At 33.3% G+C, this 16,672-nt stretch overlaps 2 protein-coding genes across 5 annotated transcripts; both read right to left on the bottom strand.

The window, feature by feature from the left end:
- Positions 1-751: 751 nt before the first annotated feature.
- Positions 752-7,268, bottom strand: LOC137830069 (ATP-dependent DNA helicase Q-like 1). Of its 3 annotated transcripts, XM_068637180.1 has the most exons (11): positions 7,010-7,239; positions 6,581-6,897; positions 5,438-5,698; positions 4,979-5,142; positions 4,720-4,816; positions 4,578-4,621; positions 2,856-2,970; positions 2,415-2,768; positions 1,622-1,846; positions 1,244-1,381; positions 774-999 (listed from the first exon to the last, which is right to left on the bottom strand). In XM_068637180.1, exons 1-10 carry the CDS (start codon positions 7,140-7,142, stop codon positions 1,271-1,273), a joined length of 1,821 nt encoding a protein of 606 aa, XP_068493281.1. In that variant the 5' UTR covers positions 7,143-7,239; the 3' UTR covers positions 774-999; positions 1,244-1,270. The 3 variants fall into 3 exon arrangements, with proteins under 3 accessions (XP_068493280.1, XP_068493282.1, XP_068493281.1); XM_068637179.1 differs by having other exon boundaries at positions 752-1,381; positions 7,010-7,268; XM_068637181.1 differs by lacking the exon at positions 7,010-7,239 and having other exon boundaries at positions 752-1,381; positions 5,438-5,690; positions 6,581-6,629.
- A 1,934-nt stretch (positions 7,269-9,202) lies between these two features.
- LOC137830068 (uncharacterized) lies at positions 9,203-15,221 on the bottom strand. 2 transcript variants are annotated; one of them, XM_068637177.1, is made up of 11 exons: positions 15,037-15,221; positions 14,156-14,349; positions 12,777-13,449; positions 12,557-12,641; positions 11,349-11,436; positions 10,872-11,056; positions 10,573-10,705; positions 10,210-10,346; positions 9,991-10,065; positions 9,590-9,685; positions 9,203-9,401 (listed from the first exon to the last, which is right to left on the bottom strand). In XM_068637177.1, exons 2-11 carry the CDS (start codon positions 14,301-14,303, stop codon positions 9,312-9,314), a joined length of 1,710 nt encoding a protein of 569 aa, XP_068493278.1. In that variant the 5' UTR covers positions 14,304-14,349; positions 15,037-15,221; the 3' UTR covers positions 9,203-9,311. The 2 variants fall into 2 exon arrangements, with proteins under 2 accessions (XP_068493278.1, XP_068493279.1); XM_068637178.1 differs by having other exon boundaries at positions 14,156-14,315; positions 15,037-15,196.
- Between the last annotated feature and the right edge of the window lie 1,451 nt (positions 15,222-16,672).

Genomic DNA, 16,672 nt, shown 5'->3' with positions numbered 1-16,672 from the left:
AGACGTCATTCTGAAAATTTGTTTTTTTGTTATAAAAAGACACCAAAGAATACAATATCGGGACTAATTGGGAATACATTGCATGTGCTTTCATGTCCTATAATTCACCTTTAAACTATGATTTGTCATTTTTGTGTTACATTCACAGATTCATATTTCATAACCTACATTCACTAAAACTCTGCATTGTACCATGTTAATAAGATCAAAATATTTGGTTGAGTGCTTTTAATATATCAGTGGACTCCATACTAAATGCATCACGATCACAAGTGAATCAGTAAAGAACTCTAGGTTATGGAGTTGGACTCAAAGGATGCACATCTTGCAATATGTCATGATGTGCAATGAAATTTCATAGTAAAAAAATATCTTTTTATAAAAAAAAAACTCAACAGTTATTAGCCTAATTCCCAGTCTATATGCATGAGCTGATCTTTCCACACGACTAGGGAAACTTCTATAAATGCAATTGTATTATCCAAATAACTTGTAATATTTTTTAATTAAAAAACATAAAGTATTTGTACGAGAACATAAATTTATTTTTTATGGTGCATCACAATAAAATCCATTTTGCTCAATGGACTTCTTTATCATTGGTGCCCCGACAATTAGAATTAAATGCATGCACTTATTCGAGAAAGTGAAAGAGGCTTCAATATGTACTCGATGTCTACAAGTTATCAATCAACATCATAACTGGTCCCAGAAGATTCTATGGTGGGTTATTGAGAGCAGAAGTTGAATGTAATTGATATGAACAAACAGTATTATTGAGAATCATCATTACTTTTCAGCGTTTAATTAATGAAAAATCAGATATTAAAATTTATATAAATGTACAACTCCATCAGTCTATTAGTATAATGGTTCCCAAAAGCATCCCATATTAACTGAGAAAAAATTAATTTGAAGCTTCAATACGGAGACGAGGACCAGCTGGTACAGCTGTATCCAGTTCTTGTACTTCAAGGACCTAGAAGGAACCAATACTACCTATAGAACGTCATTTCCAGTTTAGCATAATCATAATTTTATGTGCAAATTTAATTCATCAATTTTTTCCTTCAAAATTTTTATACATCTTGGATCGACATCTTTCTTCTGTAGATCTGAACAATAATGAATGACCAAGAAAGATATTTCGACTTTTCAACAGCTAAGACCTAAGAAAAAAATTCTGAAAGACAAAAATGCAGTAGGTACTGCTCCAGATAGTCCAGAGTTGGTTAGAGCGTACCAGACTTGACACTGATGGTGCAGCAATTCATAATACAGTCTTGAGACAGTTATCACAGGGGCTAGATCCATATTTGCAGGATTTTCTGTCAAAAGATTCCCCGAAGTGTTTGAGTAAAGTTTGTCTCCGGCATTCAACCTACCCATCCAAACAAATATAAAACATAAAGTCTTGTGAATAAACGCCTTTCTGCACTAGAGGCCAATTTGCTATACCCTTAAAAACACGGTGAGCAATATATGGATGATTTTTATATGAAAATTTATATCCAAAGCTCATACTTTACTCTTTTAAACCCCATTTTAGATAACGGACAAAAGACGTGAGAGAGAAAAGGAAAAAAACAATAGATGTTGACATGCAAAGGAGCTTGATTACCTTCATTTCACAGTACTCTTGCATCTTTTTGGCTTGAACCATTGCCCTCTTAAAACTTTCCTTTTTATATCCCTGACCATTTCTTATCATGCATACAACTCTACTAAAATCCTTCTTCTGGTAAAGAGCAATGCAAACTGAAGGAAGATTATCTCTTCCAGCCCTTCCAGATTCTTGATAATAGCTTTCAATTGATTTTGACATTGTATTGTGGATGACAAAGCGCTGAAAGCATGACATAAATGAAAATTTGTGTAACAAAATCTGTAAAGTTAAGATACCTATAAAGTAGTCTTTCCATTAGAACTAATCCCTATATTTTCAAAGTAGATATATTTAACCTAGCCAAGCATTCAAATGCTGCACTAACGTAAATATGTTACATTTAAGTATACAAGGCAGGTTCGGTAAATGGATCTAATAGATTTTGGGTGTATACTTTCAACTTGGACAGTATGGAAAAAATTATCTGATGATCACTAGGAATTTGAATAATTGTAGGAGTATCATTTTTATAGTAAGTTAACTCAATCAACAAAAAAAGGCCTGGAGAAAAACTTCAAAAGTACGGAGTTTTTGGTAATGCTGTGGATTTATACAAAAAGGTTGGTCCCAGTCATTTCTTAGTCAATGATAGTTCATTTAATTTATACATCAACTATCAAGACACGGAATTATCTCCAGGGAAGGGCGCAATTTATTTTTTAAAAGTGTAGTATTCCTAAACAAAGTTGATCATAGAATTGTGAATTATCACAGCATAATCAGAATTTTAAAATGTAGTTCAACTTACAACATCAGGTTTGTCTATCCCCATTCCAAAAGCAATAGTTGCACACACAATATGGACCTCCCCATCATGCCATTTCTTTTGAGCAGCTACTCTCTGCCGAGCAGCCAAGCCAGCATGGTAATACACTGTTTTGATCTTGCATTTCTCATTAAAAAATTTAGAGACCTCAACACATTCACTTTTTGAAAGGCAGTAAACAATTCCACACTGGTTCCTGAAGCGATCAACTAGTAGCTGTCCAAGCTGCTTTAGTGGTTCCTTTGTCTTACCAATCACTTCATACTTCAAATTTGGTCTGTCAAAACTTCTTTCAAGAACAAGTGCATGGGGAATTCTTAGAGCATTTAATACGTCCTGAAAAATAAAAACGATTTAAAGTTGAAAAGGGGGCGAAAATACTCAATAGAAATGTTCATCGTAGTGACTTGATATTCTGATTACCTCACGAACTGCATGGGTTGCAGTGGCAGTCAATGCCATGACTGGTACATCTGGAAAGTTTTGCTTAAGAGATCCCAATCCCCGATAATCAGGCCGGAAATCATGTCCCCATTGGCTGGAAAGCATAATATTCAATTTGACAGTAATGATTGAATGGCAGATAATTTTATATCTCTTGTAACAACAAAATTACATAACTTTAACAAGTCCATCCCAGTTGTAGCATACATTTGCTAGGCGAGCAGTTTTTAGTACTGCTTGCACACCAAAGTTAGAGTTTGACCCATTCTGATCATCTTACTTAAAAACTACGAGTTATAATCAAAACCTTAAAAAATATAGCAAAAACTGTTTACCATGTTTATAGTTTTCTTATCTTAAACATATATAACCATTTCCCAACTCAGACTACTTTCAAGTATCAACTACTCAGCATCATAGATTCCATACAACCTGGCCATTTGTGTTACCAAGACCCACAGCGCCAACTCTGCCAAAATTGGAACTCAAAGGGTCTAAGTTATTTTTGGAGAATTAAATACTCTTGAAGCACTAGGGTTTGTGCTATTGCATTTTTTACCACATTATATGAATTTTTTAGTTTAGGTCTGATTCTTAAGCATCCCAAGCATGAGACGTCCTTTGGAGGTAGGAATTGGTGAGGGAAAAAGTTCATCAAGTGAAGTCATCCCTTGATCAGTCATTGTACAAAGGCGACTAATGATGGAAAATCAATTTTTGAATTGGGGACAGAATGCACCTGTCGGTTGTAGAGGATGAATCGATATGAATCTCTTGTGATCTCTCTTAAGCCCTATCTTTTCCAATTCTTGCACTTAATTGTGAGAATTGGCTGTGTGGTCATTGTCTTGACTCTTTTATTGATTGAATTGTGAATTACCTTTGGATCTTGATATTATTGAATAAAATTGACATTGTTGTTGTGATATTAGCTGCACTGTGAACATACAAATTGTATCATTTCATTCATTCTACTCCATGTAAGCAGGTACAAAGTCGGTCAGTGCACATTAGAAGTTTGCATTAGAACGTATCTCGTACTAACCCCAAAGCAAATAGATTGAACGATCTAACATTAAAAAGGAGAGAATAATTCAGATTTTTTCAAAAAGGGTGATTCAAAGATTTTAAAAGTATTGGGTTCCTCAATTCACTCTCTTCATATCATTTTCACCAACACATTTGTGATCACACTATTTCGAAGAGTGTTATTGCCAACCAAAATCAATCTGTTCATTTTTCATTCGATTTGTCTTCTTAATTGGCACCAAGAGAGCTTAACTTAAAAAGACATTTCCTGAATAATGATACTTAATTAATAGTTAAACTTTGGAGCTTGTTCATATTGTGTGATCAATCAGTATGTCATATATGAGCTCATATGACGCAGTACAGCTTCAAGAATGTGTGATCAATGGTAATGTTATGTCTCAAAGTTCCATACAATTGTGATAAACCAAATGGTTTTGAGAAATATTCTTGTATGGTATTAGAGTCTACAGTCCATCTAAAGTTCCATACAATTGGCTGACATATGTGGAAGGGGGGCGAGTCACATGTCATCTGCCTCATTTATTGGAGTCAACTATTTATCTATTGGACAACTACATTTAATGCCAATTGGTTTTAAGATAGAAACTAATATTGTACCGATTGATGAAAACCATTATTGGGATTGTACACAAAAACAACAAGGCTTACCTGACACAGTGTGCCTCATCAACAACAAAACCTGCTAGTTGTCCCTGGGATTCAAGAGGGAACACCGACCATACAAACTTCAAAATCTACTGCTCTGCCAAAAGGGTCTCAAAAAAATGTACTCAAATCAAGAAAACTTTACCTTCCGATGCATGCATTTTAGAATCTCCAGAAACGATTGGTTGCCAGCAATTCTCTCAGGTGTCAAATATAAAAGTTTGCATGATGGTTTGTCTTTTCTGGATACAAGAAGACTAATGTAAGAAAATTTTAAACATTAAAATAAGCAGTAACATACAAGATTTTTTCTAAAGGAAGTGTACTACATTTAGTGTATAACTACACTATTCTCATGGGTAAATTATCAGATAGATAAGAATAAACAAAGAAGTAAACTTCACCTTAGCTCTTGGAGCACAGCTGTGGCCTGGGAAGCAGTTTGTTGAGAATTTAAGAAAGTAGCTGGTACACCAAACTTGAGGTTTAGTGTTATTATCTGATCCTGAATGAGAGAGAGTAATGGAGATACAACTACAGTAACACCTGGTTGAAGAGTTGCTGGAAGCTGTAAGTACAAAATACAGCAAAAATGTCAGAAGCACATAAACTATTAGGGAACAGATAATAGTATTGACCAATCAATGGAGTCTCTGGGTAGAAATCACAGTTTGGAAAACCCTTTTCAATAATGAATAAAAGAGGGACAGTCAAGATACACAATTATTTGCCACATTCTAGATCTTTAGGACTTTTGAGCAAACAGTTCTTCAGAATAATATAACCATCATCCATAGTAAGTCATTTGAAGAATATGGCCAAATAATAAACTTACAGAAAGGGGGTTACAAGAAAGAACTGACCTGATAGCAAAGAGATTTACCACCCCCAGTAGGCATAAGAATAAAGGAATCTTGCTTTGCCAAAGCTACTTTACATGCTTGATGCTGCAATGGTCGAAATGTACTATTACCAAAGATAACAACATTGGCCAATTCAATATCATCTAGAGCTTGCAATTCTTCGTAATTGAGAGTACCGCTTTTATCCCTTGATGCAAAGGAGGATTGCATTTTACTGGAAGTTGATGAAACGGAGCCTTGAGTGATGCCACTTCTGTAATCCTACAACAAATATTAATTATTTTGGTATAATCTCATCATGGTATCAGTCTTATATACCAGAAAATGTAGCTAACAAAAAATAAATATAATAGAACTAAAAATAACAAAAACTTCTACCCATTAATATTCCCATCCAAATGATCAACTAAATTAGAACCATGTAATACTTTTAGTTCACCATCTAAGCAAAAAGGGTAAGTAAAAAACTTACATGTTTTGGGAACAGTTCAATGTCCCAATCATCAAAGAAACTCTCCTTGCAATTTTTTATTGCTGCTATATTGGGTTTGAGTTACATCATTTCCTGTTCTTCTAATTTCATTTTATCCCAGATTGTTTAACAATCTTTGTGCTTTGTTTTGGCTTTTAAAGAAGCAAGACATTTAAGCACTAGAGTACATACGCAGATCCACGATAATTTTCTGTCCATGTCAATGCATTTTCCTCACTTTTAAAAGCATGGTATATCTTTAATCTTTTTCGTAAAGATTTGAATTAATCAGTATCACGTGTACACATCACTGTGATACAGTTTTAGAAAAGCTCACTTATCATTCCTCTTCCAGTTTTTTTTTTATTTCTTCAGCGTCAGTCTTCATTCCCTATCCACTATATTTGTTTAATCCACTGTTATGCCTGTCCACATCCAAATCTTATATATTCAACACTCTATTGAACAGTGCGTCAAAGATTACAATGTGTATTACTTTTTTTTCTTTTATTTTCCAAAAGGCTCTTACAATTAGAAAATAATTAGTAAATAATATTGATATCACTGGTAGATTAAAGAAAATAACCGAAGAAATTTTAGACACTGCAATTTGTAAATACTTGAACAAATAAAATAAAAAAACTAAAGACAAAATAAAAGTATTGCGTTACCACAGATTTTCCCCTAGGAACACTACAGTGCATATCCTCGTCGTCACTCGAATCCAACTCGACTACATTAGCGCGGCGTTTCTGCGGTTGAGGCGAGTCGCCAACGACATTAATGAAGCTTCTCGAAGCGTGGTCGTTATCCGCATGGGCACCCGGGGCAACGGTTTTGTCGAGCACGTGCGTCAAGGTTCCGCACGCTTGTGATTCCATTTCCTGAAGGTCATCCCAATCTTCAGTGGCCTGCATCGACTCCGCTAGAGTCACGAGAAAATCGTCGCCGCAGTGCTCGACGGTGATGAAATCGCGACCGTCCTCCCCTGAACAGAAAAAAGAGAAGCAAATTCAGTTAATAGCGTTGCATTGCACTGATTTGTATTGCAAGGGATTTGAAAGGGAAGCGAATTGGTGAAGTGTGGGTAGCGTATGTACCGTAGAGAGAGATGAGACGGTGGAGGCATTTGTTGGCAGAGGATTCGTCGAAGCCGAAATCGAGAGCTAAACTGATTAAGCGAACTTTCTCGAACTCCAGATCTTGCTCCTTCTTCCTGCTAGAGCTTCCCATTTCGATTCCCGCGCTTTTTTCGTCTTTCAATTCAATTTAGCTCTCTCATGTTTCTGTTCTGTTCTGCTCCCAGGTTTAAGAGAGGGTTGGGTGGGGGCGCGCACTTTGCTGCTTCCTTAAAAAGTTAAACGAAGTCGTATTGCTGTTATTATTTATCTTTTGGCAATTTCCTCAGCATAGGGAGTTGTTTAGTACGAAGATTAGAATTTTATCACTATATTAAAATTTTAATTATTTTAAATATACTGGTAATGTACAATCTGTAATATTATTATTAATTATAAAGGGCGTTGAAAGAAAAATTTGTTAAATTTTATAATATATATCTTAAAAGTCATCATTCTAATAATTATTTTTTATTAGTTAATTAATAAAATCCAAACACTTGCAAATTAAGATGTTTTCCTTGCACTAACACAGCAAAAGTTAATAATCCAAAAGTATTATTGGGTAAATTATTATAAATATAAAATGTAATATATATTTAAATATATTTATTATTATAAAAGTTATATATGATTTATTTAATATAGCATATTTTTTGTTTAATACGAAATTTAATTAAATAATACTTATGATGTATAATATACAGCTTAAAATACTAACATAGATTTCATTTCAAAATAGTTTCTGAGTGTTTAATTTATTGATCAAGATGCTCTTTAGTTTTTATAAACAAATGCAAATGAAAATATTTAACTAACATTATATTAGTCTGTAGAAAAACATACTCAATCTCATAAGCAAATTCTGGTACTCAAGTTTTGAAAGAGGATAAATTATAAAAGTAGTCAACCAAATAACTATCATTAAAGCTAATAAATAGAGGCACGAATAAGGAGAGAATCAATTTGTTTACTGGTTTTGAATCCCATCGTAAGAAAAACAAGAAAAAAAATGTTTAGAACCTCATTGTTCCAAACTTTCGAGGACCCCAATTGAAAGGGAAAAGAAGATCGGATTTTGCAAAATGGAACTAATCCATGAAAGAAAGAAAGTGATATATACATATACATGTGTGTATATGTGAGATCCTAACAACAGCAAACATGCAAATAAGGAATCTGAATTCTCCGACACCTAAATAAATCAAAGGTGGAAGAAAGAAACACATGCGAACATGTGTATAGCAAAGTCTGAAAAAAAGCATTTACATTATAGGAAGCAGGAGGAAGAGTCCCTTATGAGTATAACTACTATACAATATTAGACCTACGTGACACAAGATAAAGATGTCACCGTCCAGTGCATTATTTGCCCAAACCGGCGACGACCTTCATGCATGTCTGCTTAAAGGTGTGTAACCCCTCCTTGAGAGAGGATTTGGCCTTGCCTTCGGATTCGTAAAGGTTGTATTTGGCCACTCTGCGCTTTCTCTTAGCCTCAAGATCATTCCAGTGTGACTTCTGGGGTGGTCTACTCCCACTATGTTTTCTTTCTCTCCTTGCATCAGATGACTCGTAATGAGAACCATAAGAAGATGCTCTCTCCCTTTTCCTTTCTATCCTCATTTGGTTTTCATGTATGGTTCTCACTCTCATCTCGTGTAGTTTGATCTCTGTCCTCGCTGCATTGAATGATGAAGCCTGCGGGTGGTATACCATTGTCATCTCTTTGATTTGCCACTAGGATGATGAGGATGATTCTTAATTCAATCTCGAGTCTCAGAATTCTATTCTGTTTTCTATTGTTATGGTTTCCTTACCTCTCTATCTCCCTTTCTATGTGAACCTTTGGTTTGGTTAGATAGAGAGAAAGAAAGGATTGTGGAATTCAAGAGACTTGAAATGCTAGGATTTGCGTTTCATATATATGAATTTGTTTATGGTAAAGAAGGAATGAGAGGCTTAAGATGAATGGAGGAAGTCATCCGTAGCTGCAATAAGAGTGGAAGACCACTCTGAATTTAGTCAAGTTCGTCACCTCAGTTATGTATAAGTTATTTTATAAGAAACTAAAAATACAATTTTCATCGAGCCTATTTTGGGTATCACCTTAAATACCCGTAATCGCCGCTAGCAAATATAGCCTGTACAAAATGGAAACTTATAACTTTCAGATTTTTAAAAAGAAGATACTATTCAATGAAATTAATGATGAAAGTTTCTTATTTTTCTATATAAAGTTTTCCACATATACACATTTAATAGACTGAGAATGGATCTCAATTCAGAATGAACGCTGGCTGGTCTCGATGTCAGTGTCTACAACTTCTGGTGTATTTTTCTTGAACTTCTTGCCTTTTTCCGAGTGGGATACCTATTTGACAGTTAAAAACAGTAAAAATCGATAATTATGCATGCAGTTTTTTTTTCTTTTGCATGGTTCTAATAGTTGGGTAAAACAAAATTGTGCAACAACTAAAGAAAAAGAAAAAACGCGATAACAGAAGAAAAATAGAATTTGCAAAAAAGGAAAATAGGCAGAAAAGAGGTATGGTAACATACAATGCGAGACTTCCACTCGGGTTTATCATGTCCATGACCAGGAAGACGGCGGAATATGTGAACAAGAACAACAGCATCCAGAGCAGCGTATTCCAACTGCACATGTAGAACAGCGTTAACTGAATGACTCGCCTCAAATATATAGCAATCGTTCATTCTTATCTTACACTTCCAAATTTCTTTAGAAATCATATGAACAGTACAATTTGAATCACTCAATCCACGTTTAGAAAAATAAAATTCTTTGTACAATGCATGTAGGTGGATTGCAAGACGTAGCATACTAGGGACTATACAAAAACTCGAGTTCTTCGAAGCAAATGTCACAAATGCATCTTCAGATAAGTTTTAAGAATATGGAGATCATTAATGGATAGCAATGAAGAGAGGGAAACAATTACTTGATTTGGAGTTAATGGCCGTTGCTCCCAATTGCTGTTTCGTCTTGTCTTGTTTAAACTAGCTCCCAATATTTTCTGATTTACCATTAAAAGCACTAGTTTCGTCAAAATAAGCTAACAGGAAAAAACCAAGGATTTTGATAACTATCCCTCAACAAATATCAGAACTACTTTAAAGGAGACATGAAACACTAAAAGAGACATTCATACACACACTACCTCTGTAAGCCCAGCCAAACCACCCCGGAGTTCTTTAAAAATATTCTGGATATCCAGCAACATTTCATAGTTCTTGAAACACCTCAACTCTTCATACGAGTGAGCAAGTTGTCTTACATCGCATTGGAAATTATAGCCTGAAAATACAAGCTATGAATGGTTACTATTACAAAACAAAACCAAGTGCTCCATCTGTCTTGAGGATGTTCGTTTACAATTGAAAGAATATAGTGCTTATCCAAGCCCAACAACAGTAGCACTTTCATTCAGGTTAAAGTAATAATTCACAGAAGTTAAGAATCAATCTTGTCCACCAAAAATATTTGCCAATAATTTGAAGACTAATGTTTAGAATTTTCATACCAAGTTTTAGAATTTTAGGTGACAGCAAAATGCGAGAGAGACAGTCATCCAAAATGTCAGGTACTTCTTTGAATAACTTTATCAGATCAAAGATAAAAACCATCTTTTCAGAAGCAATTTGCAAGATAGAAACCTGAAACACGAAAATTCAAAAAGAAAAGGAAGGGGGAGAATCATGTGTTCGGTTTATGATTAGAAAATGTCACATCTCTGAAGACCCCAGATATAATTATTTTCAAGAATTTAAATAAACAGAGAAAGATAGATGGAAAAGCATTAAAAGCAGGAAGAACACTTACCTTGTTTGGTTTGCTACCTTTTACATAATTGGGTTTCCATTCACAATCAAGACCTACAACTTTAAACCCCTCAATATGCCTTGTTGCATCAAACAAACTTTCCACTTCATCAACCCAAAAGATGTTTTCAACCAATAACTCATCAAGACATAAATATCGCCCTTGCAGGTTACTTGTTTCTGGAACTGCAGCACATAAAGCAGTTTTATGTTCATCATTTGAGAATAAATAGAAGAAAATAGACACTTCACGTACCAATAAATTTAATGAAATAAATGATATCAACATCAACGTAAGGATATTGATAACAAAGACTGTAAAAAACAGATTTCAGGGATACAAGAAAAAAAATGGAACTATTTGAAGCAGAAGAAGAATAAGCAACCAACTGTCTTAATGATTACGGAATTTTATTATTATTTATGCAATATTTTTCATCGTTTACTAATTTTCATTGGGCATAACAAGTTGGCTTACCTTCGATGTCCAAAAACCTGTCTAGGGAGTACCGATGACATAGTTCATCAACTTTTTCTGTGTAACCAGCTTCCATTGCCAAATATACCTTTAAAAAGTAAAATTAAAATATTATACTACTATACATATTTGAAAGTTATGCTGGGGCTATAAGGCTAAAACTGCTAAGAAAAACTAACATCCAACGAGTACTACTTTTTTCCAACAAAATAAATAAAAGAATTATAATCCTTATTACATCTTCCTTTCAATACAATGCAGAACCAGCGTACTGCTGTTTTGCTTCTAAGCCTATGTTCTGTATCCATTTTAAAATGAAACTATGACAATTTCCGATTGAGCATCTGATGCATTAATAATACATCCTGGACACTTCAGATTGTTCAATCCCACTCAAAATTGGACATGATGGGCTCGTGAAACCTCCCTGTTCTGAATTTGAAAACTTCACAGCCTTCCTCTAATTATTATATCCACCCTAAGCAATTCTAATAGCAGAGTGCCAGATAATACCTAAAAATCAAGCTAAAATTATATGTATTATGTATCTGATATATAGGTGAGAGAGCTGGTAAAAAACCAACCACATATTCTGGGATGTGACTCCTAGTCCTGTTACTTTAACCACCCATCAGTTTGTAACAAACAAATATGAGTGCACCACCTGAAAATCCCATGTCTTTAAGTAGTGGGCTCCATAGTTCAATTATCCAAGGTTAGCAGTGGTTTAGAAAGTCACAGATTTACTGAGAAATAATCTTACCTTTGGAAAATATATTTAAACAATATAAGAAATATACCTGATCCTCTACGTATTTTAGCAGCACTTAGACCTCACATGGCCTAAATGACCCATTACACAAGAATAAAATGTTTGCTCAAGTTTTCATGAGGAATAAATACACAAATAAAAAAATATAAAAGTTAACACTAATAAAGATACCTAAAGGTTGTTCAACAAGGACTGCAGAAAAAGAAACAAACTGTCTAAGTGTCTTCTGTAAGCAACACAATCAACATAAAGAAATAAAAAATCAAGATCACATGTGCATGAATACAACGGCAAAACTACTCAATAAAAGACTGTAAAAGACATAGTTTAAAAAGTAAAGATTAGCAATTTTACAGTTTCTACTGGTATATATCTATCCAACTCAGTATGTACATATAGAATGGCAGGCAATATCAAAGAGAGACTAAAAACTAACCAAATATTCCATAAGGTGTCTATCATTGTTTATTCTTGCTTCGGCAACATCCCAACATCCTTTTTCTGCTAAGCTTTTTAGCGAGCTGAAAATCAAAGAGTAATATTGTTAAATAAGAATTGAAAAAACTTAAGGGGTTGCAAAATTGGATTCAAGATGCTCTGTACAAATCAAAACAACACTAAATCATCCCCCATGAGAACCAGTACAAATCATTTACCTTTCCTTGGACCTTTTGTATACATCTGGAAAATCCTGCTTTAGATTATTTTTCTTTATAATCTCATATGCATTCTTTAGCATGTTCCTCTTAATGAACTCATTTACGAGTATGGATAACATTGGTTTCCCCATAAATGTTGCCCACTTCTCTGCCGCTTTGAATTGATTACTCTGTATCATATCAAGGAGAAAAGACTGGCCATAATGGTAGATAGAGAATTGCTCTATTAAAGCTACAGCTGTCATGTACAATTGGGATTTTACCAAAGTAACAATATACTCTTCAACCAATTCTTTTGCTATGCCACAACTTAAGTCCTTAATTTGGCACATTGCTTTCTCAATATTAGTTAATTTTACATTAAAAATCTCCACTAGCTTCATGACTATCTTTTCATCATGATAAATCTGGCCCCTCATGACATCTACAAGTAGATGTGCTACCAAGTCTTTCACCTCCAATGAGTCTTCTGTAGTGGTTGATCTTTTCAGGAATCGACAAAGAGCAGATACTATCAGATGAGTAAATCCTTGACTATGATCTTCAAATAACGGAGACACATACATGCAATGAACAATAAAAGTTGCAGGTCCAGGTTTTGGATCATTATGGAGAACAATATGTACTTGATGTTGAAGGGCTCTGAATTTTGCTGTTGCCTTACATGTACCTATGCAATGGCATTTCAAAAGAAACAACAATGAAATAGCAAGAAGGATAGACCAACACTAAGTCTGACACAAACTGCAATGGTTATTTAGTATTTATTATATATTTAAAATTAGTGTTGGTACAAAGGCTCAACATGCTGACCATGAAAACAGAGAAAGGTGAACCATTTAAGGTTTTAAAATACAGCGATGTCAAGGCTTTTGGGGTTGAGAAGTGCTAACAGCAAGACTTTTGGGGTTGAGAAGTGCTAACAACACACTCTCATTTGGGGTTGAACGCAGTCTCATTTATTGGTTGGAATTTACTTAAAAATCAATGTTATTTGACAGGTTCCACGTCATATTTAATTAATTTTCTCCTAATTTTGTAGTTTTTAATAAATTTCAATCTATTAAAAAAATGTGTCTCCTAACACTCCTCTTTGGGGTTTCCACATTTGCAATTGTGACCACATCAGCTGCATTTGCCCACAATTTTTCACAACATCACCAATTGCAACAAAACAGCAACCACCACAACATTAATTTAAAACCTTAACAATAGCATTGATATCCAGTCTGTCTGGGCACATGATGTTAACTAAAGAAAAAACAAACTACCAAAAAAGGTTTAATTGAACCAATTTACCAAACACTTAGCACTCATCATCATATGATCCCGTTTCAGACAACAATTACTATCATTGAAAGGAGAAGAGATCATACCATAATAATAATATTCTTTCAGCAAGAACATAAATACCACCGGAGAGACATGCGTTAAATCATAAAAAGCATGTGTACACAAGGTCCACGTTTGACTAGCATTGTCATTGGTGTTGCCTGTCTTTGCTACTTTCTCCTCCAAATCCATCACTAGTAAAAACTACAATTAGAGCAGAAATGCCTTAGATAACCATCTGAAAAACAAAATATAAAGGTGTGAACCTCAACACTCTTTCCATACCATAAATTAATCAGAGCATCTCATATATCTAATCTAAAGTTTGCTTTTAAATGAATGGCTCCTCTACTTAAGCAACAACAACTCCACTAAAACATATAACCAAATTGAAACCTGCATTCTTCGTATATTTACACACATGCAGCGAGAGTGTACAATTGATTCCACAATAGCATTTGGGTTATGCTGCGATACGCACTTGAAAACAAGAAAACATAAAAGAGGGACAAAAAAATTAAGGAGTACCAATTATCTCTCTGCTCACATTTATTACTCGAAATTCGGAGGCTCTGATGATAACTATGCATAATTGATTTAATTACCAAAAAACTTAGACTCTTAACCAACAATGTTCTATCCGTCTTTGATTTGCTGCGGAAGAAACCATCTTATTTCACAGTGATTTTGAGAAACATCGTGCTTCATCGTCTTCGGAGACGAGTTCAGAGAAGAAACATAAAAAATATTAAATTAAAAAAAAAAAAAAAAAACTTCCTTACTGTTGCTTTTCTCTCTCGTTTTTTAAATATGACAAGCAAAAGAACACATGCAGCAGAAACAAAAGAGACTAAACTTTTAAGAAAAATAAAAGAAAAAAAAATGAAAACAGAACAGTGGAATAAGAGAAGAAGGAGAAACTCACCGACTGCAAGTTGAAACGAATTCGATAGGAAAAAATTGCAGATTGTAGGGTTATCAAGCTCAGTATTTCTTCTGCATCGCAGTATGTGTGACTTTCTCTCTCTCTCTCTCTCTATATATATATATAGGTGTGTGTATCATTAATTTATCATGATCATGATAGGATTTGAAGAAAAAGATTAGACCGAGGAATAGAGGGTGATTATTTAAAATTAAATATTAATTTTTGCCATGATTTTAATAATAAAAATAAATTTTAAGACCTTATCAATTTAACTTGCCGTGTAACCTTCTTTTTAATTTGGTTTAAAATGTATAAAAAAAGTTTAGGAAATATAGATTCTATCGGACCCACAAGATCTTTTCTATAAATGGCAAACGGTAAATTAACCTTAACAAAAAACTACTGCCACCTTATTTCTTTATCAACATTTTAAACGAATAATTCAGGTATTCATAAATAAAGAAATTTATTTTCCATCTATAAAAAGTTATATAAGGTCTAGTGTATATATTTCATGTTTTTATTTTATTTTTAATTATACATAAGAATTAAAAAAAAAACTAATATAAACTACACATGTATGAAAATAACCACACATGTCAACAAGAAAGGATATGACAGATCACTTATCTAGTTCATTATCATATTATACTACAAACTATCTAATATTTGTTTTATTTTCTTGAAAATATATAATGACAAAGAATGTCTTTTTGCAGCTAATAATTAATTTTATACAAAAAAATGGGTTAAGTTTTATTTAAATATTTGTATATTATGTCTAAAAAAAGTATTCAATAAAAATAATTTTATGTTAATTTTTTGTAAAATTTGGTTTCATTTTTCATGAAAGTAAACACAAGATAAAAAACCATCTCCGTTTTATTTAAATCAAACCAAAAAATTATATAATATTTTGATATACTTTTATTTTTTTAATTTATTATCTCAAAGTAAAATTTATTAATTTACATTATTGTTGTTCCATTTTATTTTTAAAAATTGTATTAAACATTATTTATATTTTAGTTAATAATTATTTTTTTAATTCTATTTAACATTATTCTAAAATAATTCCAATAATGAACTACTTGGGTTAAAATCCAAACTAAAAATGTATATTAAAAAAATACTTGTTAAGTGGAGACTAAATTAAGACTTGCTTAAATGACAACACTGAACATAAAAATTAAAATGGTTGACACCTGATAAACATTATCACATTCTTTTATAATATCTATCTTTAACATGTCTCACTATTCAACAAAACAAATGTTTATACATACATTAATTAAAATAAAAAAAATTAAGAATTTGACTTCATATGAACCTAAACCGACTCAATTCGACATGATATCGGATCAACTCGGTTGATCATCACGGGATTGAACTATAACCTTAATAACACCTCATGGGTTCGTACCTCACAAACTCATTGTTTGTAATTAAAAAATCCTAACCCCAAATCAAAAATCTCTAATTTATTTTTCATTTAATTATTCTCTCGATCCATGTCATTTGACACCTCACACAACACTAAATCTCACTTTTCTCTGTTGCATAAACAGCGCTGTAAAGTTTAACATAAAAGACTAATTTAAACATATTTTAAAAAACATAGAGATTTATTTTT

This window comes from Phaseolus vulgaris, chromosome 7 (genome assembly GCF_000499845.2).
Source record: "Phaseolus vulgaris cultivar G19833 chromosome 7, P. vulgaris v2.0, whole genome shotgun sequence".
Taxonomy (NCBI): Eukaryota; Viridiplantae; Streptophyta; class Magnoliopsida; order Fabales; family Fabaceae; genus Phaseolus; species Phaseolus vulgaris.
Note: the sequence above shows the minus strand (reverse complement) of the source record. Positions and strands in the feature narration are given on the sequence as shown.